Source organism: Coffea eugenioides, chromosome 11, assembly GCF_003713205.1.
Source record: "Coffea eugenioides isolate CCC68of chromosome 11, Ceug_1.0, whole genome shotgun sequence".
NCBI lineage: Eukaryota > Viridiplantae > Streptophyta > Magnoliopsida > Gentianales > Rubiaceae > Coffea > Coffea eugenioides.
This window is the reverse complement of record NC_040045.1, coordinates 21,899,625-21,927,131: the sequence shown is the minus strand read 5'-3', so window position 1 is coordinate 21,927,131 and position 27,507 is coordinate 21,899,625. Positions and strand designations below refer to the sequence as shown.

At 35.0% G+C, this 27,507-nt stretch overlaps 2 protein-coding genes and 1 pseudogene across 2 annotated transcripts; 1 reads left to right on the top strand and 2 right to left on the bottom strand.

Moving 5' to 3' along the window:
* Window positions 1–13,460: 13,460 nt before the first annotated feature.
* LOC113753701 (probable hydroxyacylglutathione hydrolase 2, chloroplastic) lies at window positions 13,461–14,495 on the bottom strand. The gene has a single exon (XM_027297926.1). The coding sequence runs from the start codon at window positions 14,454–14,456 to the stop codon at window positions 13,461–13,463; it is 996 nt and encodes a 331-aa protein (XP_027153727.1). The 5' UTR covers window positions 14,457–14,495.
* Window positions 14,496–15,658: 1,163 nt separating this feature from the next.
* The window catches only part of LOC113752057, a 31,540-nt pseudogene continuing 19,691 nt past the window's right edge, over window positions 15,659–27,507 (top strand).
* LOC113754083 lies at window positions 24,795–26,545 on the bottom strand. The gene is made up of 2 exons (XM_027298415.1): window positions 25,446–26,545; window positions 24,795–25,143 (listed from the first exon to the last, which is right to left on the bottom strand). Exons 1-2 carry the CDS (start codon window positions 26,482–26,484, stop codon window positions 25,106–25,108), a joined length of 1,077 nt encoding a protein of 358 aa, XP_027154216.1. The 5' UTR covers window positions 26,485–26,545; the 3' UTR covers window positions 24,795–25,105.

Sequence of the window (27,507 nt, the reverse complement as noted above, 5' to 3'; positions counted from 1 at the left end):
TTTCTTACTCTTGATCTTGTTTAAATTAGCTTAGCATCTCAAATTTGTGGTGAATGATGGTTGTTATCATGCTTTGGGTGATTTTCCTTTTAGTTGCATGAATTAGGATTTGATGGATTGCTGCCTATACTTGATGTATGGTTAGTATATGTTGTATCCAAGATTATATAGGGGGTTTTGGTAGCAAGTGAAGCAAGAAATGAAGAAAGTTACCATTGAAACAAAAAAAAAAATCCAGATTTCTGGAAAAATTTCACCCTGTTCTGTCCGGTTTCAGTTTGTGTGGTTAGAGGCCGAATTAGGCTTGGTATAAAACATGAAAGTTGTAGATAATGGTATTTTATGGGTTTCCACAAAATTTCAACTCAATCGGAGCAACGTAGATTGTGAAAAGACCAAAATACCCTCACTGTTTTAGGATGTTTCCAGTGTTCCGTTTTAGTCAGTTCATCCAGTTTTTCATGTTTATTCACTAGGATCCGTGCTGATTTAGCCATTTTTCAAAACATGAAAGTTTTAGTACTCTGTCTTATCTTTTCAACACCTACAAGAACACCTTAAACGGACCTTGGTATCCTGAGTTATGACCATTCTAGTGCAGTACAGTTAATTAGCCATATAGTTGGAAGTTGGCTCTGTAAATTGGGAATTTGACCAGGTTACACTGGAAATTTGACCAAGTGATCTTCATGAAAGTTGTAGACCTTCGTCTTAGCTTCGAAATGGTATAAGTTTCACACCAATCCGATAAGCGTAGCCTCAGATGTGTTCTTTCCGTAAAAACCCGTCAAATCTGTCTTTTGTAAACTTCATTTCCGCATTTGTTATTAGTTGATTTATGTCCTTGTATTGTCTTGAGCCTATGGAACGGCTATTGAAATGCATTTGTGTTGTGTATAAACTTGAGCCTGAATGAGAAAAATAATGAAGCCAAAATGGCTGGAAAATTAGGTAAATACAAAGGGCGTGCTGCCCAAATTTTCGCTCGAGGGCTAAGTTTCTATTTGAATTTGCATATTTTCGTTTGGCAAATACTATGACCATTTTACCATTCCAAAGCATGATACCTCTTCGATTTGAAACGCCAAATGTTTACTTACTCCGTACCCAAAATATAGAAGTATGAGTTAGGGTTTTATCGGCCACAAGTGAACTACTTTCAAGTATGGTTTTAAGAGTCCTTCTTTTCCATATGATTTTCATCAAAACCCTTGTTATATAACCTCTACTTGAATATATAGTGACTTTTAGTCATACAAACGATTCTTTACGATTCTGAAATAATATTTTCTTAGCCTTTCTATTTGTCTTTTGATTTGTCGTTGGTCAAATGTTTTCCATTGGAATTCTATAAGCCTTTTGAGCTTGGTTTTGCGATTGATTTTGAAACCCTAGTTATTTTCATCCTTGGGTCCAAACAACCCTCTTTTTACTTGAAAGTCATCTTTACACGTTTTACTCCTAATTAGTCGGGTTTCTTCGTTTCCCCTTAAATGTTTTGCTCGATAAACTGTAATATGTTCTCTTGTTCAATCTTAGGTTTCATTGGTGACTAAGGGTAATATCCAGAAGGATATTTTGCACGATATTTTGCATAACTAGGTGAGTGTTCCTTGTTTGTTATATTTCCTTGACTTATTGGCTTGTTATTATTGATTGATAATGTGTTAAGTGCTTTCAATGATTGGCCAAACGAGTTTTCTAGGCGAGTGTGTACTTTATTGCACTCAGCCTAAATGATTGTGAAATTTTCAATGATTTAACGATTGAAATGTTACTTGTGCATGAATGTCAACCTTTTGGCTGAACTGGCCACTGCCCCTTGTTACCGATGACTCGAGCCAGAAGCGGACTCGGTCGAGCGATATGGTGACCTGGGTGAACGTTTGGTATACTCGAGTATTACCTTGAAGTCTGGTGGAGCCCGGCCAATGTCTGGGAAGGGGGTGAATGAAATGAACGAACGAACGAGGGTTTTACTTACAAAAATGCATTTTCAAGTGAATGGAGGAATAAGGGGAATGTCAGGAGAACGAACGAATGAATGAATGAACAAATAGCTCCTTGTGAGCCTGTATCCTTTTAATGTATGTGTTATTATCGCTTTCCATTGTAAATGTTACTTGAATTATTGAAATTCTATATTTAATGTTTTGGATGGATTGCTGCTTATGTGTTCGGAACCTCACTGAGCTTTTAGCTCATCCCTTTAGTTTTGTTTTCCTTAACAGGGGAAGGCGAGCAAGGACGAGAGCTCTGTATAGACTAGCTTGGTCTAGTTCTTTGGTTTTGTAATGGTTCTCGCCCTAGTGCTTGGCACGGGCTGGTTGTATGGTGAATTGAGAACCTTTGTATATTCGACGGATGTACTTCCTTCTGAGATAATAATGTATATACTTTTGTTTTAAGTTTTGGATCCTTGTTTTGCTCTTTCTTGAGGTTTTATTTCTGATTTGCTTGAGTGAACGACTGAGTCCCGGCGAGAGTTGGGCAGACGGTCCGCCGAACCCTTTGGTTCACCTTAGGGGGAGGTGGGGCTATCACACCGTTAGTTTTGTTTTCCTTAACAGGGAATGCGAGCAAGGACGAGAGATCTATATAGGCTAGCCTAGTCTAGTTTTTTTGAATTTTTGTAATGGTTCTCGCCCTAGCGCTTGGCAAGAGTTGGATGTATGAAGAATTGAGAACCTTTGTATATTTGAGTTGTATCCCTTTTGGGATAGAAATGTATATAAGGATATGTTTTAAGTTTGGAATTATTGTTACACTTGTTCTGGCAGTCTTATTTCATTTTTACTTGAGTGTATGAGTGATTCCGGCGAGAGTTGGGCAGGCGACCCGCCGAACCCAGGGGTACGCCCTAGGTGGAGGTGGGGCCGTTTCATAAATAGTTACTTTTGTGCTTATATTGTTTGAAATGTTTGGATTTGATGTTGGAAATTTTACCTATGTTTTGAAATGTTGATTTTTGGGTCTGCTGGCAGGGACTCTTGTCCCGTATTAAGGGGAAACTCTGTCAAAATTTTTTCAAAATCTTGTCAAAATTTTAAAATTTGCCCCAAGTTTTTCATATCTACTTCACTTAAGTCCATAAATGCATGAAGTTCAAGTCTCTTTTGTGTCAATTTCTCCTATGTAGGTGAGATGATTTAAGTAATTTAAAAATTCAATTCTTACTTGATTTGGAAATAATTATTATGTGATTCGGCATATTGCATGTGAGAAAGTATATCTAGTAAAATAGGGACAATTATGTCTAAAATTTTGATTGATAAAAGGCATCTCTCATCTTACTTACTTTTACAAATAGGTGATTTATGTAGTTGCTAGAGTTATTATATCTACTTTATTGAGGGAAGCTTCATAAAAAAAAACTCCAATAAATTCTTGTATTGAGTAACCAGAAATCTTCATCTAAAAATGTCGATTTTCGCGTAAAAAGGTATTTGAATAAGGAGAAGGAATAAGTGAAGTGTTGAATAATTGGGGATCTTTATCTAAAAATGTCAATCTTTGCATCAAAAGACATTTTAACAATTTAAAAGAAAAAGAGAATGGAGTACTCCCTCTTAAGGTTTGTTAAGCTAAACATTTCATTTTGAAGGAAGAAAATCTCCAAGGTGGCTATATATGTTAGTTATTTGTAAAATTAGGTGAGGTAAAGAGATTAAATTTGTTTGGATGAATTAGTTATTTTGGTTGCATAATGACAGTTTGCCAAGTTGAGAATGTTTGAATTTCCAGTTCACTAGATTTGTTTCACTTGTTAAATAAATATTGGGTGATTTTTCTTATTGCTTGAGGACAAGCAATGATTTAATTGTGGGGGAATTTGATAAGTGTTTATTATATATGGTTATTAGTAGTATTATATGCTTATTTTTTGTATAAACTAGGAATTTTAAGATGCAACTTGCCCTCTAAATCTCTAAATTTTGCAAGTTTCGTTTGAGCAGATTAATGTGCAATTTTGGTTATAATTGTAGGAGTTGAGTCATGATATAAATGTTGGGTCATGACAAGATCACTTAAACTCTATTAGCACATGATTTAACGACAAATTGGAAAGAGAATAGGACCTCACATGCAAGTATTATCGGTGAAAGGCATAAACAACAGCATGAATATCTTGCATGTGATCTTAGAGGTGAATTGGAGTAGAAAAAAGTAAGAAAATACACCAGAATTGAAAACGCACCCTTTAAATACGCGGGCTCAGGTCGCGTATTGTGCCCTATTTTTCTGCAAGTTACTCTATTTTCACATTTCATTCCAACTCAATTTCAGCACAGAATTTTGGCTGCACATGCTCAAGAATCTTTAGGGAAGAGAAAATGAAGCTTTATGTCATTTCATTTGTCATTTTTTGACTCTCTTAACACTATATATGTAAGAATCATTGAAGAGAGTAAAAAAGAAAGAGTTATTATCAGATTTTAGTTCAAGAGCTTACTTTTAGTCTTTTCTTGTTCTTTTTAGCTAGAAACTTGTAAGAAACAATTGGAGAATTCATTGTACTACTCATTTTGTTGAAGCAATAGAAGATTTGGGAGCTTGTTCATCACCTTGGCTAAGCTTTCTATGTCTTTCTCTTTACTTGTGATTCAATATGTGTTCATGTAATGAAATTATGTTCTTTCTTGCCTTATATCACATGAGTAGCTAAATTTCCAAATCTAGAGCATAGATGAAACTTATGGCTACTTCATATGAGTTGAATATGATTTACACTTGCTACCTTTTGTATTAACTTGTCCATTTATGCATGTTTATCACTTTTTGTTTCTTGATCACCAATGATGAGTTTTTAGTTGTTGTTATTCAATGAAAATTGGTAATAATGATGGAACAACACAAATGGAGCTTAAGGAGTAGACTCATGAGAATAGAGGTGCGCTTGGGTGGATTATCTTTGCATTTCATAAAGAACTGGAGAGTAGATCTAATTATTCACCATGGGAATAGGGAAAACTAGACTAGTCTAAACCATTACATCATGAGAACGAGTTCTGGTACATATGGAAGTGAATTCTGGTTAAATATTAGTAATAACAAGAGGTAAATCTATTCACTTGTATCTTTTGTGCCATAAGCGGATTCTATATCCCTAAACTCAAGTATTTAGTGATATTTCTCCATTGTTATCTTGCAAGTTATATAGTTAAATTAGTTAATTAGTAAATATTGTGATTTCTATTGTTTTGTTTGATAGTAAGTTTAAATAATAGAGAAAGCAAGGATTTAGTATTTGCATTAGTTGCTCCTCGTGGGATCGATCCGATATATGTCATAAACTACTATTTGACCTGTATACTTGCAATCAAATGGGTATATTTTGAAATCAACCCGCCAATAATTGTCCAGATTAATTGTATAACGGTCAATTTTTAATTTATATAGTTGTTATATCCATTTTGACCATTATATAATGTATGGAATTTGTAACCGAAAATATTAATAAATAATTATGGGATATTTGTAATTTTTATTAAAATATTACAATAAACGTAGACACTGACACAACAACGTATGAAAACGCAACACTGTACACTTGCTACTGGCAATTATAAATGTCCCTAATCCAATACAACTGGTCGGGGTAGTACGGCTGAAAGTTTCATCCAGATGTGCGTTCTCAGATCTTATACTTGTAATCTTAACTCGTAACAAGATAACTACTGCATGCCAAGAAGTGAAAGACAAAAATTTAATATTCTATTTATTCTTTTGGGATAGCAAAAGAAATTCTTGTCATAGGCTAATAGCTGATAAGGGATTTATATATATATATAATGCAAGTGGCGCACCATCTGGTGTGAAAGTCGTCAAAAACATCATAGTGAAACTAATAGCTATTGAAGTACTACAATAGCTGAAAAGTGTTACATTGATATGCGTAAGTTGGAAAGGAACATGGCACAGTTTGGTTGCTACTGCAATCGTAGGTACCCAGATCCCATATATTTAGTGGCGCACCAACCCTTTTTGAGTTGTAGATCCGGGTTTGAATCTCACCTGCAATGAAAAGAATTCAAAAGAGGTGTCATAACACTTTTTGGTCTAATTGAGGATTCAAATCCTACCTGCATTGAAAAAAAATTGAAAGAATGTGTCAAAGGAAGTCATCTAGTATAGACTACTCTTTAGGCTTCCAATCCAAATGAGGCACCCTAAAAATCCAGAAGAGGTGTCAAAGGGAGTCATCTAGGATAGACTACTCTTTAGGCTCTCCTCCCTATAGAATAGGGAGTCATCTAGTATAAACTACTCTTGAAACTCCCTTTTGTAAGGACATGTAAAATCCCTTATATATTTTTTTAAATTCCCTTTAATTTGAAATTTATTACTTTACAATAGCTTTACTACTCATTCACTTCCCCAATAGTTACAATTAATCATAGAACCAAGAGTTTCCCCTTTACTTTCATTGTTAAGGTAAATTAGGGTTTTTACGTCTTTTCGTAGTGTGTGTAATCGGTACGGAGTGTGTACTAAATTTGGTGATTAAGAGTGAGTTTTAGATAAGAAAAAGTGTGTGATTAGAAATAATAATAATAAGTTAGTGAATTATAAATGAAAAACCCTAGTACGTGCGAGTTAAGGAAAACGGTGAGAACCCGACATTTTTCTTATTTTCTAGCCCTTATTTTAATTCCGTGCATACATTTTCTATACTTTCCTTTATTATATATTAATTTTCTAGTTATTTTTATAAGGAAATTAAGTTTTCAAAATATTTTTCCGGTATAAGTTAGTTCATGTGACATGAGTAGCGTATATTGGACGTGGAACCTACTAGTGCGGTAAGTGCGATAATTTTTGACAACTAAGTTTTGTGTTAAGGGATATTATATGACAAGGTGTTAGGAGACAATTAGAGGTTAGCTAGATAGATTAACCATTGGAAGACTAGAGGATGAGAATAAACATTAAAGGCGCCAAGTGTCGCGAAACTAGTTGAAGATGGACTTTGACCAATTTCTCACCTTTGCTAAATATCCAATTTTGACTAGAATCATCTTCATTCTTCATCAAGGCTGGCTGAACCATAGAGGAAAGAAAGAAAAGAGAAACTTCATCGTCACCAATCAATTTTCTTGCTCAATCTTGAGTTCCAACCAATAAGTTTACAAATTTCTCCATAAAAGTTGTTTACTAAGAGGGTTTGGAGACTTTGGTGGAGTGACTTTGGAAGGAGAAACCCTAAGCTACCATCTTTCTTGAGGTTCCAAGGTATCTTGCCTAGAAATCCCTCTTTGCTCTTAATAATTGCAAATTAGTTGATTATAGTTGTTAAATAGGTAGTTTTGTGAGAAATTTCATGGATTGAGGTAGAGTTATGGTAAATTTCAGATTTATTGTTGATTTTTCTGCCCTCATATGATGATTAATGATGGCCATGGAATGATAGCTTTGTTATGTGTAAAATTGAAGCTTTTATATGTTGGTTTTGGTTGCTTACAAAAATTTCTGCTTGTGTGGTTGATTTCCAACTTTAGAGAGCAAGCTGTCCTGTTTCTGACCTGTGCAATTCGTCCATGTTAGAGGCCGAATCAGGCTTAGGTCAAAACATGAAAGTATCATGTTATATGACTAAAATACCCCTGACTGCCAAATGTTCTTTTCTGTGGACAGTTTTGAGACTTCACATTTTTGGCTTCATTTTTCACTTTGATCGGTATCAAATCATCATTTGGCCAAAACACAAAAATTGTAGCCTATTTTTCAGCTTTCCAACGCATCTGAAAATGTCTCAATCGGACTTTTGTAGCCTGAGTTATTGCTATTTGAATTCAATGCTGACAACCAGACTGACAATGAAATTCTGGTTCTGTAATCTGCAAATTCGACCTAGATCAACTGTGAACTGGGTTGAGTTGTCTTCATGAAAGTTGTAACTCTTTGTCTTAGCTTCGAAACGGTATAAAGTGTACCCCAAACTAATAGGCGTAGCTTCAGTTGTGACCGAAACTCTAAGAGACATCAAACTTGTTATTTTGTTATTTGTCTTAAACATTAGTTCCGATCAATTTACTAGCATTATTTTGTAATTGAATGACATTGAGCCTATTGAAAGGCTATTGTGGAAAGATTATTTGTGTGAGATTTTGGGGCTGAATTGAGAAAAATAATGAAGCCATAAATGGCTGGAAAATAGGTAAACACATAGGGCGTGCTGCCCAAATTTTCACTCGAGAGCTAGGTAGATATACTTGCGACTTGAGTAAGGATTTGAGAACGAATCTAACTCGAATTGTCTAGGTTATTCGTGTCCTCTTTTGTAGAGGTATATAAGCTAGAGTTCGGCCGAAACTTGTACCCTTGGAAAAATAAAAGTAACGACTAATAGAAATACGTTTTCTTCGTCACTTCGACTCAAATGGAGATTTCAAAGTTTTAAAAGCGAGCATGAGTTTTACAAATATTTTACTCATGTCCTTTGGTCTAAATGTACTCTTTTCACTCCAAAAATCATCTTTATACATTGTACTAGTAGTTATTCGGATTTTCTTTGATTCACCTAAACTTTAGATGGTTGAACCGTAATATTTTCTCTTGGTTATTCTTAGGGTTTGTCGGTAATTGAGGGTATTATCCGGAAGGAAATTTGGACGTTACTTTGCTTAAATGGGTGAGTGTTCTTTGTACGTTATGTTTCCAATGGCATTGTGGATTGTTGTGAATGTTTGATTATATGTTAAATGTTTTCAGTGATTTCTAAAAATGAATTTTGCTAGGCGAGTATGTACTTTATCGCACTCGACCTAAATGAATGTGAAATTTTCAATGATTAAAAGATTAAATGCTACTTGTGCATGAATGTAAGCCTTTTGGCTGAACTAGGCCCTTGCCCTTCGTTGCCAATCGACTCGACCCAGAAGCGGACTCGATCGAGCGATTGGTGACCCTGGGATAATGTTTGGTATACTCGAGTATGATCACGAAGATTGGTGGAGACTGGCCAGAGAATTGGCTAGTGGGGGAAATGAAATGAATGAACGAATGGCAAGAACAATGGAGGGGTTTTCACTTGCAAATGTTTTTTGAATGTTGGAGGAACAAGGAAAATGGTTGGCGAATGAATGAACGAATGGCTCCACGTGAGCATGTATCCTTTTATGAGTATGTTACCATTGCTTTTATATTGTAAATGTTTTCTGGATTATATGTTGTTCAATGATTAATGTCCTTGTTTGAACTACTTGATTATGTGTATGGGAACCTCACTGGGTTTTTAGTTTTGTTTTCCTTACAGGGGATGCGAGCGAGGGCGTGAGACTGGTACAGACTAGCCTAGTATAGTTCTTTTGAATTTTACGATTGTATGTATTGAGAACTTAAAACTTTGGGATTGTATTACTGTTTGAGATAGAAATGTTTGTATGTACACGTTCCAAGTTTGGGAACTGTTATTTCCCTTATTCTCGAGGTTATACCTTATTTTGTTTGAAGCGAATGAACGAATCCTAGCGAGAGCTGGACAGGCGGTGCGCTAAACCCAGGGGTACGCCCTAGGGGGAAGTGGGGTCGTCACACCTTCCCTATAGAATAGTTTAGGTTCCCAATCCAAAGAGGTGTCAAAAGGAGTCATCTACTATAGACTACTTTTTAGGCTCCTGTCCTTGTAGAATATGATAGATTAGATTATACAAATATTATCGTCGGTGGAAAAAAATGTTATTGTTGCTGGAAAAAAATTCTACTCAACTGTGCTGTGTTTTTTCTATGAAAAAGTGATTGGGCACTATGAAGATGGACCAATAATTTGTCAATTTATAGGGACATCTTCGGGTGGGGTATACATGCAATTGTTCGAGTAATCACACAAATATAATTATATAATTTGTGGCATAGATTTGGTTGAGCTGAACTACCTCAGACCTGAGCCATTAAATTAAAATAAAAAAGATTAATCACAAGAAGTCCCCCTAAGGTTTGGTATGTTTTGTAGTTTGACTCCTAACATTTTATTTTTCTCATTTTATTTTCTTGACTGGTACTCAAAGCAAACATTAAGTAATGGTGCTGATAGTTGATATCAAAAGGACAATTGTATCTCTAAAATAATAATGCATGGATATAAATGCTCACATGTTCGGGTCAGATATTGCACATATTTCTCTTTCTTTGTCAAAAAGTTCCAGATCTAGCCATTTGAAATAATTAGATGCATGACAATTCTAAATAAAAGATTTTCGTATTTTAAATTATTTTTCTAAAAAAGTAATAATTAGTCTATAGTAAAAATAAAATCTTATAATTTCAACATCCAAGAAATCTCTTTCCAATCTTTTCAAAGATGCTATCTTACCACATCCACAGCTTTGTTGTATTGGTTCTTCCATATGGTGTGGTGAACAACATCTATAGGAAGTACAAGGAAATGAATTTGGAAAAACTTAAGACATTTTTTTTGTTTTATCTACAAATGTTGCGGATGAAGGAGAGAAGTTTTTTCAGTGTGATGAATGCTTAAAACATACTAGAAAACTTCTACGGTCATTTCTTTATAGAACATGAAGTAAGCCATTTTCATCAGAAATTTTAACGGTTACAATGGTGGTTAGTTTCATTAATTGTAATGTTTTAACAATCCATTTGCTGACTTGGACTAACGGACGGGATAAAGTGAGAAAAATAAAATGTTAGAGGGTAAACTGCAAAACACACCAAACCTTAGGGGACTTCTTGTGATTAATTCAAAAACAAAAAAGATTGAATGGGCTAAATCTAGTCAAGCTAAGCTGGCCAAATCCGATCCATGAATTGTGCCTTGCAACTATAGAGTGATTACAGAAGCCTTGATCATAAGACTCATTTCTCAGGTTATAAAGTTGCACTATATAGATAATGCTCCCTCGATACCCAAATATTTGTTATATATGTTACAAATAAGGGTGTAATTGAATCAAATCAAGCTCAAAGCCTAGAATATCATCCTACTTGAACTTAAGTCCACTAACAAATGGACGTACTCAAGTTCAAATTCTAACTCATCGAGTACCTTTTATTTGAGTTTGAGCTCGCTACTTGAGTTCAAAATTGAGCACAATCAGGCATGCTTGATTAAATTAAGAAAAAACTAATCACAACTTTTTAATAATCCATGTGCAATTATAAAAGCCAAAACACTTAAACTAGTATTAAAATCATAAAAATTTAAAGCCACATTTTAATGGAAGTAATAATTCTATCAATAAAAAATTTAAAGCTAAAATTTTCATAATATAAAAAAATTAAAGTTAAAAATGATTAAAATTAAAATTAAATAATAAAAATACTCAAGTAGGCTCACGAACATAGCATTTCAAAGCTTACACTTGACTCGATTTACTACTTGAGCAATTCAAGCTCGAGGTCAAATTCGATAAAATCGAGTCGAGTCGAGTCGAGTTTCTCGAATCGAGCTAGTTGCAAGTAGCTTGACTCACTTGCACTTTTAGGTACAAAAGTCAAAACCATTTTTAGCCTCTATTTTCAATATTGTCCCTTCCTCTATTCATGTACATCTTATATTCAAATTCAAAATTTGAAATTTGGGGGTTATAATTAGAAAAAGAAATGCAAACATTACAATCAAAATACTATGATTAAAAAATTGGATTCCTATATAGCACGGGAGGATGTATTAGGACGGAGAAGTATGTATATACACAGACATCTTTTTTCTTTTTACAAACTTATTCCTATGCAATAGGTGAAGGAAGAGGCCTAAGTCGGCCATTTTGGGCTGGAAAGAGAACCAACCTCAAGATTAAACTATGAAAATTGAATCAATAAAATATTGCTAATACTAAATGTAAAAAAAAAATAGAAAAAATGAAACATTATGTCACTCTTTTATTTTTTCAATTTTTTATTCAGTAAAATATCCGTGAAAATTTCTTTTTGATTGTTATCTTTTTGGTATTCTTTCTCATTAGAGTCTAGTCTATTTGTATCTGTAGAATCGTTTGTGCCACAAAAATTGAATTAGTAAAGTTTAAAACATATTGAATAAAGAACTAAAATACTTTTCCATTTTTTTTCTAATCTAATTTCATCCTTTAAAGTGAATTTCCATAGAATAAAACACTCCAACAAAGGATTTAAAATATGAGCCCGGAAGTGCTATTGTTTTGATGAAATAAAAAAAAAGGGTTAAAGCACAAACCCTTCTGAACTATTTACCTAGTTTAACACCCTAAATTGTGTTTATAGACACTTTGTCGCCCTTTATATATGTTTGGACAAAACTACCTTTTCTATCCTAATTATTCTTGCTTTTATTCTTCCCTATCATTCATTTTAGTTTCTTTTTTTTCTCTCTCCTTTCTCTCTCTCTCATATTGTTATTATTTGTACAATTGAAATTAAATCATTATTTTTTTTAACTCAATATACTAGATGTAAAAATTTGTTATTTACTAGTTTCCAAAGTCTAAATTTCATGAAAAAAAAGTCTGCATTGTAACAACATCTACGTTGCTCACATTGTGAAGCCTATTTGGATTAAGAAATTGAATTATTGAAATATATATGGACAAAAAATTAATATTAATTAATCAATTATCAAAAGTAATATTTTTTTTTTAGAAAAATTGGAATCATGAATTATTCTTTCAAAATAAAGAGGTTCGAAATCGTTGACATGAACCAATTTTTCTCTAGCAATTTCAAGGATAGATGGAATCCACATTCCTAGCACACATAAGAACAAAGCTAGAATGTACACAATAGTTGTCACTTGTTTACAAGGTGGGATTGAATGCTCTCTTTGTTTGCACTAGTGAGGTTCCGTTTGATAAAACTGGATCTGAATTCTGAAGTTTGAATTCTGAAATCTGAATGCTGAAACAATTAATTTGTTGAATTTTAAGCACTGAAAAAAATATATGAATGTCTGAATTTTAATACTAAACCTATTTATATTGTTTGATAAGTATTTATAACTGAATGCTTAATAAGTTTAATTTGACAATTTTGCCCTTATATCCTTTCATTCAAAAAAGAAATAGAATCTATGATTTAATTAGTTTAAAATTGTCGGGTATGAAAATGACAATATTTATTTTTAAATCAAATTAATATAAAAGATAAAATATATTATATGAGGAGTATGGAGAAGATGTGAAAGTAATTAAAAAAGGAGAAAAGAAAAATTAAAAACCGTTAGATAGAGAATATTAGGTTGTTTAATTAGATAAGAATTTTGAATATAATTAACAAACAAGGGTATATTTGGTAGATAAGATAAGGTAGTTGAAGTACTATTGATTCTTATCAGAATTAAGCATTCAGTTAGGATTCTTTTGCTGAAAAAAATACACACAAGTTCAGCACTGCTTAACAAGTTCAGCAGATAGATTTTCATTTATCAAATATTCAAAATATCTGAATGTCTGAAAATGTTTAGTTTCAGTACTTTTTTATGTTATCAAACAGACCCTGAATCCGATGAAAACTGCAAGTTTTGGCCCCTAGAAATTATCCTTCGCTTGCCGGATTATGCCCAATGCTTCTGCATCATTTGCAGCAGGTGGAATCTTCAATGACCGCCGGATTTCCATGCTTGAAGTACGAAGAAATGGATTGCATAATTTCTCCTTTCCAAGAGTAGTTGGAATTGTTGGCATGCCCTTGTCTCGGAGGTGGTTGACTTCAGCAGCATAGGATTGTAAATCTTTGTTACTCGGTTCTATTGATAGTGCAAACTTTGAATTACTCAGTGTATACTCATGACCACAGTAAATACTTGTATCATCTGGCAAAGACATTATCTTCCTCAACGAAGAGAGCATCTGATCAGGAGTTCCTTCGAAGAGCTTGCCACATGATAAACTGAACAAAGTATCTCCGGTGCATATTGCCTTTGATCCAGGAAAGTAGAAACTAATATGGCCTCGTGTATGACCTTTGCTTTCAAACTTCCAATTATCACCATCATTCAATGCAATATCAATTCCAGGAATTCTATCCTGGTCTACTCCGGATCCAATTACCTTTGCCCCGTACCTTTCTTTTAACTCCATGTTCCCACCAGTGTGATCATAGTGATGGTGAGTGTTCAATATATAAGTCAAATTCCGATTGTTCCTGTCCAATGCATCTATCACAGGTACAGCTTCTGAAGGATCAACTACTCCAACAGTCCCAGTATCTTTGTCATGTATTAAGTATGCATAGTTGTCCCTAAGGCAGGGTATCAATTCAATTTGGAGGGTGGAGGACATATTGTTAATGCTGCAAAAACGAGAAACACCAAGAGTTCTGCTACTAACTCCACGCAATGTTTTGAATAGCATCGAGAACAACCGCATCAATCCATACACAAGATTCTTTCTAATGCTCAGTTGCGCCATCCCTGGCCATACGCCAAGTGACCCTTTCCCCGCCATCGCGGAACGAGGGAAAGAGGAGGCCGCCATGGCAGAGGCAGAGGGAAGAAGGACTCTACAAGAAGAGATCATTTGCATATTATCATCATTTTTATTATTTCCATTTTTCTCATTTTCTTTCTATTTATAACAGACTTACGAGTTTGAGAGCAGAGAGAACTGAGGATCAAAAGTAATATCTGATAAAGAAGCAAATCAATTATTATTGTGGTTTCACTATGAATAACTTGTTAATTTTTCTTTCTTACATGATGCGAATAATGTTACTTTTTATTATGAATGGTTGGTAATTGTGAACTCTAGTTAGTTTATATGTATTTGTTGAATTGCAAGATTAATACGCTTTATGATATAAAGTCCATATATTTTGTAACAGTAAAGAGTCTAAGATGAATTATTAAGAATGAATTTAAGAAATATAAAATTAAAGAAAAGGAGCTAAAAAAAAAAAAAATTTTGATGTAAGTACTTTAGTATTAGAGAGAAAAATTGGCTAATGGCATGAGTGAAGGGGAAAAGAGAAGAAAATAAGAGAGCAAAAAAGAAAAAAAAAAGAAAAAGAAAAGAAAAAAAATTATGCTGGCAGGAATAATTTTGTCCAAACAGATCATCAAGGAAAGTTCCTGTTAAAAAGTTTGGGGAAGTAAACTGCAATGCTGTATATGGTGCAAGAGGGTTTAGTGCATTTAGCCCTACAAATTTTCATCTCTTTTCCTATTATTTATATAACTAGTCAAGCACGGGTACTTCCTCGTTTTCATATAATTTGATCAACTATAAGTTCTTGGTTTGAATATTTTAAGAATTTAACAAAAAATTCAAAAGGATAAGTACACTAAAAAAGCAAAAAAAAAAAAAAAGAAGAATGATTCTAAAATTCTATTCGAGTTAGCTTAACTCAAACCCATATCTTGACTTTTATTGATCCCTTTTAAAGAGCTAAGAGCAGGTGAATCAGAATTAGGTTCTAGTTTGAGGTTGGGATCTAGCAACTCATAAGTTGTATTTTATTGGATTTATAGATAAATTAGTAATATCAAATTTTGTTATATTACTTCCTTTATCTTATTAAAAGTGTCATAATTTTCATTTTACAATGTTCTAAAATATTTTTCATTTTATTAAAATTAAAATTAAAGTTACTTTTTATGTGAAAGACGCTCCTTTATGGCTACCGAGTCTGGTGGTTCCAAAATAGCCATATATTGTTGTGCAACTCCTTAAATTCTGAACACCACAATTACCTAGTGACTAGTGGCTACTAGCTGCCAGATAGCATTATGGCATTTAACGTGACCTCAGTTAAAACTTCCTCAGGTGGCGCATGGCAAGGGGATAATCCGCTGCACTTTGCATTCCCCTTGTTAATAATCCAAACCACCATAGTCGTCCTCATTAGCCGTGTCCTTGAATTCCTCCTCAACCCCTCCGTCAACCGAAAGTTGTTGCCGAAATACTAGTACATATTGTTGGATCCTTAATCCAACATTGGACTTACATGTGAATAATTATGTGATAAACTGTCAAATAACGTTAAGTTCAATTAAAGTAATGAAATATGGTTTGAACTTAATGTATCTAATAGGATGTGGGTTTTTAATGTGTAGAGACTTAATGGTATTTTTTATTTCTATGATGAGATGAAATAGGAATCCAAAAGGTAACAGGAATGTTATCTATAAATAAGGTTATAGTCCCCAGGTCACACATATTATTCTTATTGTCATATTTTCTAGTGCCGATAAAATAGCTCTTTCCTGATATCCTATCGTTAGGAAAGATACCAGAGATAAACTAAAAGGCTCTCTCAAGGATTGGGGAATACGTGTTGATCTGAAAGGCCACCCCAAAATCTCTAGGGATTCAAGTATCAAGTTTGTCAGCATGGATCAAGGTACGCTTCCGCAATTTTTCATGTTAATTTATTTCTTAATAATCGCCATATAGATTTTGGATTTAATAGGTGATGGTTTTCACCAAAGGTTAAATTTAGACAACCACCCTAACAAGTGGTATCAGAGCCCATATGGTTGATTATTAGGAAATAATTTGGATTTAGTAATTTTTATCTTTAAGAAAAATTATGTATGATATTTGTGAAGAATTGGCTAATTGTTGAAACCATGATTGTTGACTTTTTCGTTCACAATGTATTGCCTTGTGTTTCGGCTTTCGGGTTTACGGCATCATGATTGTTTGCATTTGTTATAATCTAGTTTTCATGATAGTAGGCAATTCATGAATTGCACGATTCATTGTTAAGTTAACATGGAATTCAGTAGGTCCCACCTTAGTCAAGTTTGAGTTGGCCGATTTTTAACTTATGTTCTGGCCATAGAACTATTATGTTGCACAAGTCATGGCAGGGCCCATATGTTACATGGTTTCAATCTTTAGTCATAGGATACAGGGCAGGGACGGTCATCAGAAGAATCGTCTCTGAACGGTCTCCTCACAAGCCTCAATAAGTGCCAGAAAAAGAGCCACGCAGCCAAGGACCACAAGAGAAGCAAAAATGTTGTCGTTCCAATTAGTAAAATCTAAAAAAAAAATTTGAGTTGCCTTATCTTAACGGACTGGGTTAAACTAAACGGAACTTTCAAAAGTTTGAATTTTGAAATGAAATTTTGAATTTGATAGTTAGCTTCAAGTTAAAATTGGGAAAGTCATTATTCAACACAATGTTGAAGAAAACAACTTGATCTTTCTAACCGGGAATTGGAAATTCAACATCATATTTACCTTTAAGGAAACTAATTTCTCTCTCTAGCTGGGGATGAGAAAATTACTGAGAGATAACCTTCTTCCTCTTTGTTGAAGCTGGAGGCGTAACGTGTTGTGAGGGATATGTGCTTGATGGATAAGGGCTATTCAAACTGAAGAAGCAAGCTATAGCAGTGTTTCATCATTACAGAGGAGATTTGTTGACGATTAAGGGTAAAGAACACAAATGCAACAGGTATTGACGCCTCACAATTTTGATCATGAAGCAAATATTGGATGGCAAAATAGAACTGAGTAAATACACCACTATCCCGGATGGCGAAGTAAGGTTGAAAAACAATGGTAGAGGTAGACGAAGGTAATTCTACTAACCCTTATCCTTAATTTTGGTTAGTCATAGGTCGATTAGTAACTCTTAAAATAACCAAGTCATTAGATTGATAAAGGAGTTTAAGCTTCGTACAACTGGGGAAAAATGTTAAGTATAGTTAGGAAAACTATGTTATAAAGAAAGATTTATGTATTATACAATTCTTGTGTTTGTATGACTATACAGAAAGTGAGTTAAAAGTTACAATCGATTGATATGACTGTACATGTATAAATTTTGCTACTTGTAATTGCTTTTAAAGTATTGCATTTTGTCTAGATAAGGTGTGTGATGTACACCTTGTTTATCAGAATGTATGGTAAGTTATTCATCAATAACATTATATCAAAAGTTTTTACTACAATCACCTATTAAATTGACCATTAGTGCTTATGAGAATGCATTAAATATTTATTAGATAGGTAGTTTACTTCAATAAGTAGCATGTATATATATAAATAATTAGTGAATGTACAATCTGGTTAAAATAATGTACACTGTATTACTGACCAAGTACGATGCATAGAAATTATTGAACATGCAATTATTTGTCCACATGCATCTTACAATTAGTCATCGCAACCATATGCATAGTGCAGTGGTATGCATACATTTGAAATGGTTGTTAGTGTTTTGACCCACTTGTGTATCTCCTTGCAGGTTGCAGTGGTTGTGTAATTTTATTTGTATAACTAATACTCATTTGCCTATAAGCACCTTACACGGGGTGATCTATGAGGTACAATCAGTTTACTAAAATGTACATTATGTTAGATGTTAGTCACTTGACTGTGTATATCTATGAAAGGTAGTGCAATGGTACGCATAAATTTGGAATGGTTATTGGCCCTTTGATCAACTTGGGTATTTCCCTATAATGGATATGTAATTTTACTTATACGAGTAATACTTGTTTGTCTATGAGTACCTTACACGGGGTCATTTATGAGGTACAATCAGTTTACAAAAATATACATCATGTTAGGTGTTAATTACTTGACAATGTATATTTGTAAAAGGGAGATTAGATATAGCGCAACAAAAAGTAGTTACATGAGTTGGAATGTATTTTACAAACTTTGGTATAGTTGATATTAGCATTTTTCTGTATAGTGTACGCGTTGTTAGTAGGTATGGAGTAGTGCTATATCTTATGTATGCTTATATGGCCATAAATTTACAGAAGTTAGTCTATTGTTTGAATTTGTAATTGGTTGTTTAGCCCATACACACTGTCACATACATACACATAATGTAAGAATGAATTTACTATATAGTTGTTTATTGGTTCATAGAGTTCATATAGGCGTATAAATTGGGATCTGATTAACTATACCCTGTATGTAATTGTTAACACATTATATCTTATTGATCTTATTTTGCAGTGTGTCATGGGCAAAGATAGTTTCTTTTGACAAATTAATGGATATCAATCAATGCTGGTGGAGTAAAGATATTAGATTGGACAATTAGATAGTTCATTACGCTAGACTTGTAATACTAGTGAGAATGTACTTACATTTAGCTCTTAATGCATTACCACATGTTCAATCCATTTTACAATGTATTAGCAGAAAAAAAGTTAAATTATTAGTTTTAGATTATGTTTATCAGTGTTGTATATTTAGTTAGTATTTAAGTACTATTTGTTGTTAATTTTTTATTGTTAGCTCGATCTATTTTACAATATATCCAGAGCAATAACTCTATTCTATTAATTAGTAAAAAATATTTATTTTTTATTGCTAATTAGTAACATGCCAATATTGTACCCCATGTTGGTATTATTGACTTTCCGTTGCTAATGGTTTACAAACTATTTAGTCCATTTTTTATATGTTTAAAGAAATAAAGATTTTTAATGCACAAATTTGTAAAAACTAGTTACATTTGGTTACTTATAAGTTATATACACATTGATTGAACAAAAATTTAATTAGTCACTTACCACTATTACAGAGATAGTGGATTTAGGTGAGGTTTTAGTTGTCAATTTATGACAATCTCAAAAAGTAGTAATTACCCATGCATATTGCAATAAGTCTTTGCAGTCACATGAGTAGTGCAATGGTACGCATATATTTAGAATGACTATTGCTGTTTTGACTCACTTGTGTATCTTCTTGCAGGCTATAATAGGTGTGTAATTTTATTTGTATGACTAATACTAATTTATCTATAAGCAACTTACACGAGGTGATCTGTGAGATACAATCAATTTACAAAAATGTATATCATGTTAGATGTTAGTTACTTAATTGTGTATATCTATGAAAGGTAGTGCAATGGTACGCATAATTTGAAATGGTTATTGACCATTTGATCAACTTGTGCATCTCCCTATAATTGATGCATAATTTTACTTGCATGAGTAATACTAGTTGTCTGTGAGCACTTTACACGGAGTGATCTATGAGTTACAATCAGTTTATAAAAATGTACATCATGTTAGGTGTTAGTTATTTGACTATGTATATTTGTAAAAGGAAAATTAGATATAGTGCAGTAAAAGATAACTACGTGAGTTGGAATGTGTTTTAGAAACTTTGGTGTAGTTGATATTAGTATTTTTCTGTGGAGTGTACATGTTTCCGTTTTATCCACAAATTTGTAACACATAGTGTCACTTCTTATTTCCATTTTTATCAAACCCCAAACTAAAAGCCTTAGAAATGTGGTTGGGATGTCAATTTTGGCATACTTCTATCATTTAATTGCTCTTTGAACAAATATCCTTGGGTTTATTAGGTATGATGCATATAAAAATAAATCAAATTATAACAATATGTACAACAATATGTACAAATATAACAATATGTACAACAATTCTAATAGATATATACAATGATTCAAACAAATTTACAAATTGAACAAAAATCTATGATGATTACAATGATATTTACAAGGATTCGTACCTATCATTACATAACATTTTTTATAAATCGAAATTGAAAATTTACAAATATTGTGCTAACAAAAATCTATAAAATGAAAGTAAAAGAGTTATACAATGCTGTTAACTGAGTTTCACTTGCTCCATTCTTCTTCTCAAGTTAATTTCTTTTTTTTTCTTTCTAATTATAAATGATGGGATTAGTTCTGCAAGTTCAGGAGTTCCACTTTTCATATTTCTTCCTTTTCACACGGATTCTTCTTTGTCCTTTTCCGTGCTATCTTGCCACTGCTCATGGAAATTGTAAATGTTATTTACTTTGTTCAACAAATGTCAGTTTTGCTAAAACTTCATATACTCTTATTAAAACAAAGTGAGACCAATTCAATAATTCGTAATTGCAATCAATCAAACAGTCACGTCTCACTATCCTGCCAACGTACTAGTAGAACATAAAAGCATTGACAAACTTACATATTCAAGGATTTTGATGGTGCTTCAAGTTCGCTACTACCTAATTTTTCACTTTTTCTTCTCTAGATGCTTTCTTAGTCGAACTTCTCAATCTCCTTCATGTCATTTGCACCAGTTTTTGATAAACAATTACATTTAAATTACATAAGATTTTCTCCCAACATTCCTAAATCAAGATAAAGTAGTTCTAATAATGATATAGCAAATTCAATTATGAATAAGACATTCTGAACAACAAGTACATTCAACCTAACATATAGACATTTTGAACAAGACATACATGATCTATGAGATATAATCAATGAGGTATTAGTTATTTGACTGTGTATATCTGTAAAAGGTAGATTGAAAATAGCACAGTGAAAAGTGGCTATATGAGCTGGCATGTATTCTAGAACTTTGGTATAGTTGATATTTGCATTTTTCTGTGGAGGTATAGCTATGTGGTTGTTTTCGTGTTGATAAAGTTTTCTCCTGACATTCCTAAATCAAGATAAAGTAATGGTATAGTAGATTCAATTATGCGCAAGACATTTTGAACAACAAGTACATTCAGCCCAAAATATAGGCATTAGAACTAAGATTCATGCCAATCAACTTTCATACTGTGGGTTTCAATTACTGGTCTGCTACAGTTAATTGGGGTTTCAACTTATAAACAAGAGTAAACTTATGTCTGCATTTCTTTCCTCACAAGGGTTCCATTATCAATTTCTAGGACTTGATTTAATATCATTATGCTAGTTGATTGTGCATTTACAATCACGTCAAAGTATTTCTCCATTGTCACCATTCTATCACAGAATGTAATAGTTATCTAATAAGATGTACATGCACACTAATTAAGATAACTGATAATCATTTTTCCACACTAAGAAAGGCAATTTGAACAAGATGTCTTACCTTCTTTTTTTTTCCTTCTTTTCCCTGACTTCTTTCCACTGCATGTTACGCGTAATTATTGTTTGAAGGAACGAAATTTAGAGAGAGAGAGTTTTGGGAAGATTTTCTTTATTTCTCTGATGCAGACTAATGATGGTACCGATGCCTATTTATAGGCTTTACACAAGAAGGTCATTGATTATCCTATCACCTATCAATCACTAACAGATATCTATCAACCACTAATAGATAACAATCATTCCTATCATATCTCTAATTGATATACATTCAAACATTAAGAATATTCACGAATCTTATCTGATACCAATTACAATTCAATCCAACACTCCCCCTCAAGTTGGTGCATAGATGTCATGCATGCCCAACTTGCCGAGTGAGTTGTAAAAGTCCTTAGTCGGCACGGCTTTTGTGAGTATATCAGCTAGTTGATCTTCAGATCTCACAAACGGAAGCCGTATTATTTTTTCTTCAAGATTCTGCTTGATAAAGTGCCGATCGACCTCAACATGCTTAGTGCGATCATGTTGAACTGGGTTATGGCTGATATCGATAGCAGCTTTGTTGTCACAAAATAAGTTCATCTCATATCTAGGAGAAAAACCGATATCGGCCATCAGCCGTTTGAGCCACAGAAGCTCACACATACCTCTAGCCATGCCTCTAAATTCAGCTTCTGCACTTGATAATGCTACCACCTTTTGTCTCTTGCTTCTCCAAGTAACTAGATTACCACCGACGAATGTAAAGTAACCTGAGGTTGACTTTCGATTGGTAGCATCTCCTGCCCAATCGGCATCAGTGTAACCATCAATATTAAGATGACCATTTTTGGAAAATAAGAGACCCTTCCCAGGAGAACCCTTTAAGTACCGAAGAATTCTCATCACAGCTTCCATGTGCCGATTACTGGGTGAATGCATAAATCGGCTGACCACACTGACAGAATAGGCAATATCGGGCCGAGTATGTGACAAGTAGATCAGCTTACCGACCAATCTTTGATATCTCTCTTTGTCAGTTGGTTTCTGATATGGATATTCTCCTAACTTGTGGCTTAGCATAATTGGCGTGTCAGCAGGTTTGCAATCCAGGAGCCCAACCTCTGCCAACAGATCAAGTACATACTTCCTCTGGGATAGGACGATGCCTTGTGCCGATCTTGCCACTTCAATTCCCAGGAAATACTTGAGATTCCCTAAACTCTTCATTTCAAATTCAGCCGCCAGCTGGTTTTGTAGTTTGGAGATTTCCTCTTCATCATTGCCTGTGATAATCATATCATCGACATAAATTATTAAGGCAGTTACCTTTCCATGCCGATGTTTTAGGAAAAGAGTATGGTCGGCATTACTCTGCTGAAAACCATACTTCTTCATAGCTAGCGTAAAACGGCCGAACCAAGCACGTGGTGACTGTTTGAGTCCATACAATGCTTTCTGTAATCGGCACACAGTATTTGTTTTCGATACTGTAGAACACCCTGGTGGGATATCCATGTAGACTTCCTCCTCCAGATTCCCATGCAGGAAAGCGTTCTTCACATCAAACTGATGCAACGGCCAATCCAAATTTGCCGCAAGAGATATCAGTACTCTGACCGTATCCAATTTAGCCACTGGTGAAAAAGTTTCTTGGTAATCGATGCCATAGGTCTGAGTGTATCCTTTAGCCACGAGACGAGCTTTATATCTATCGATTGATCCATCAGCCTTATACTTGATTGTGAAAACCCATTTGCATCCCACCGTCCTCTTCCCATCTGGTAATGGGACCAAAGTCCATGTGTCATTTTTTTGCAATGCCGACATCTCATCCTTAATTGCTTGAGTCCAGTTTGGATCTTTGAAAGCAGCATGCACATCTTTTGGAATGTCAGTTGACGACACATTATTCACAAAGGCTTCAAGAGGTTCAGATAGCCTGTGAGTGGACATATAATTGGCAATGGAATACTTTGATCGCTTTGCATGACTTTCTGGAGAGTACCGAGTCGGTGGCTTACCTCGATTGGATCTGTCAGGTAATACATATCTTGCAGTAGTATCTAACATAACATTAGAATCAGCAGGAGTACTTACCTCAGGAACATTCTCAGGAGACATGCAGTTAGGTACTGAAGAGGGAGGGATTATATCAACAATTTCATCAGTAGCATCAGCATTTCCATCGGCAGCTCCTCCATCGACGGCTCCACGGACAAAATCAATAGGACAGCTAGCAACCGTACTTTCATCAGCAGCTTTATCGGTTCCATCGGCAGTGGGCTCCGTGGGCTCGGCAATGGGAGAAACAGTAGCTTCACCGACAGAATCAGTGGGACAGCACGGCCATGCTAATCCTGGCCAATTCTTTTCTTCTGTATCCCTTATCTCCCCCTGAAGGGAAGAATTGGATGCCGAGGAGAAAAATGTGTCCGACTCCAAGAATGTAACATCCATGGTTTCATACATCTTGCTAGTGGTTGGATCATAGCACCGATAGCCCTTCTTGTGCACTGCATACCCCACGAAGACACAACGAACAGCACAGGGATCAAGCTTACTTCGTTGATTCTTGTGCCGATGAACAAATGCTACACAACCAAACGCCCGTGCCGGAAGCATTAGAACCGATGGTAGAGTGAAATGTTGAGACAGTGCTTGCAGCGGTGTCTGGAAGTTGATAACTTTTGAAGGCAGTCTATTCAATAAATAGACTGCTGTTGTGACTGCATCATTCCAATATCGGCGAGGAACATGGGCACCAATCAGTAATGCTCTTGCTATTTCAAGGATATGTCGATTTTTTCTTTCAGCTACTCCATTTTGCTGTGGAGTTTGGGTGCATGAAGTTTCATGTATAAGACCATTGATATTAAAGAACTCTTGTAGTGGCCGATTAACATACTCACCACCATTATCAGATCGAAGAATCTTGACTGTTGCTGAAAACTGTGTATGAATCATGGAACAAAATGACTTGAAAATATCAAGAACTTCATTCTTATGTTTCAACAAATACAACCAAGTCATTCGAGTACAGTCATCTACGAAAGTTACAAACCAACGGACTCCAGTAGATGAAGTGATCGGGGATGGTCCCCAAACATCAGAATGTACTAAAGCAAAAGGTGTATTCGACTTATTCAAACTGACAGGATATGAGGCCCTATGACTTTTGGCTAATACACAGGTCTCACATTTTAAATCGGCAGTTTTGATACTCGAAAAAAGTGCTGGAAAAAGGTGCTTCATATACCCAAAAGAAGGATGTCCTAGTCGCTGATGCCACAGTCGAATCTCTCGTTCTTTGGTGTTATCGGTACTCCTTGTCTGATTGGCTCTACCGATACTGAAATCATCAATGTAATATAGATCCCCCCTCCTAGTACCACGACCGATTATCTCCTTTGTGAGAATTTCCTGAAGAAGACAGAAGGTTGGATACATCAGTACCATACAGTTAAGATCAGTAGTTATTTGACTTACTGATAGTAACTTATTTGACAGTGAGGGAATCAATAAAGTATTCGGTAGAGATAAAGACGGAGATAAAGTAACAGTTCCAGCTCCTGTAACTGGATACTGCACACCATTAGCATTGGAAATTTTCGACCGTCGTGGTTGAGTTACGGATGAGAAGTCAGTTGGATCATAGGTCATATGATCAGTGGCTCCTGAATCGACAATCCAATTACTATCGCGTCGATGTGAGGAGTTCATACCTTGATGCTGATTGGTAGAAGACGTAGAGTGCACCTGGGCAATATTGATATCAGCAACTGCAACGGCCACCTTTCCGTTCTGACCAGCAACATTCAGTCGATCAGCTTGCCAATTTCGCCCTTTGCGCTCTTTCCACCATGTTGGATATCCGTGCAGCTTGAAGCACGTATCTTGTGTGTGCCCTTTCTTATTGCAGTGGGCACAATTAACTTCCTCAGTTGGCATCTCGGCTCGGGGTACTAAAATCGGCTCATTCTTCCTTCCCTTGGAAGCCATGACAGAGCCGATTGAGTGGTCTCCCCCTGTCATCATCACCGATTGTCTGCTGTCTTCTCGTCGGACATAGGCATATGCCTCTTCTACTGTTGGAAATGGTTTCATCCGCAGAACATCACTGCGAATCTGGTCCAGTCGGTCATCTAACCCATCGAGGAAAGTGTAGACTCTCTCTTCCTGTATGAGAGAATTATACCTGCTGATATCGGCAGCACATTCCATCGGGTTCGGCCGACGAAAATCAATCTCCCTCCACAAACCTTGCAAATCGTTGTAGTACTTTTCGATCAGCCTACCAGCTTGTCTCAGTCTAGTCACCTTCCGCCTCAGATCATACAGTTGGGATGTATCGGTTCCATCAAAGTATGTGGTAGCAATAGCATCCCATACCGCTTTTGCTGTGGGAAAACGAACGAAGGTACCGATCAAGGATGGAGCCATATTATTTATCAACCACCCTTTCACGATAGAGTCTTCAGTTCGCCACCGTCGATACGCTGGATCTGTTGGTGACGGCTGAGGGAGTTCACCATTAATATACCCCAATTTGTCCTTCCCTGAGATATACATCTCGACAATTTGGGACCATAAGGCATAGTTGGTATCATCCAACTTGATGCCGATCTGAGCCGAAGACGAATCCATGCTCGGTGTAGACTTCTGGCAGCTATTCAGGACTTCCACCATCCGAGTGGCAAAATCCTCTAGAACTACGTCAGCTTGTCCTTTCCCACCGTCCGTGAGCGTAGACGATTCGGCCATGGCTGGTTGTTGAAGAAATTATCAGAGTAACACTTTGGAGCAGAGATCCTAGAATCCCTGCTCTGATACCATGTTTGAAGGAACGAAATTTAGAGAGAGAGAGAGTTTTGGGAAGATTTTCTTTATTTCTCTGATGCAGACTAATGATGGTACCGATGCCTATTTATAGGCTTTACACAAGAAGGTCATTGATTATCCTATCACCTATCAATCACTAACAGATATCTATCAACCACTAATAGATAACAATCATTCCTATCATATCTCTAATTGATATACATTCAAACATTAAGAATATTCACGAATCTTATCTGATACCAATTACAATTCAATCCAACAATTATCACCAAGCTCATGTATTGAGTTCTATAGATGTTGTGAGAGACAAACACTAGCCACTTACATATTAAGTGATTTAGATGGAGCCTTAGGTCGTCTGCCATCAAACTTTCCTATTGCTTCATCTCTACCACCTTTCTTACTGGAAATTCTCGATTTTTTCCTGCCATTTAAACTGGAGTTTTACATAGACAATTGCACTTCAGTTCCATTATGCTTTCCCCACTTATTCTTAATGCATTACAAAGTATTAACATAAATAATATATTACTTTCAAATCTTAGTAACAATAGTTATGAAATCTTGTAACTTATTTTTCACACTCTGTTTGCCAAAATTAACAGTAGGTTAATTATTCTGTCTCGCCAATTCCACTTACAATCTACTCTCAGTCATTTATCAACTTTGATGGGATTGACTTCTTCTTCTATTTCTTGTCCTACTCCACAAATATGAGTTAATGTAACAACTAGGAGGTACCAATTTCACAGTTATGTTGACAAAATTTTACAGAGTAGTTCTTATACTTAATTGCTAACTCATTGCGTGTTACAGTTATCCAACTTCATGTCCAAGCACACTAGCAAAGTAAAACTTGTAACCTTTTTCCATATTGAGTATGCCAAGCTAAAAACTATGTTATTCATTCTGCCTACCCTGTTCAGATTGTCGTCTGGTGCCCTA

Excerpts from the sequence above, each read along its gene's own strand:
- LOC113753701 (XM_027297926.1), bottom strand. The coding sequence starts at position 14,456 with ATGCAAATGATCTCTTCTTGTAGAGTCCTTCTTCCCTCTGCCTCTGCC.
- LOC113754083 (XM_027298415.1), bottom strand. The coding sequence starts at position 26,484 with ATGGCCGAATCGTCTACGCTCACGGACGGTGGGAAAGGACAAGCTGAC. Across the intron at positions 25,144-25,445 it reads TTCTACCAATCAGCATCAAG|GAAATTCTCACAAAGGAGAT; the intron begins GTATGAACTCCT and ends TGTCTTCTTCAG.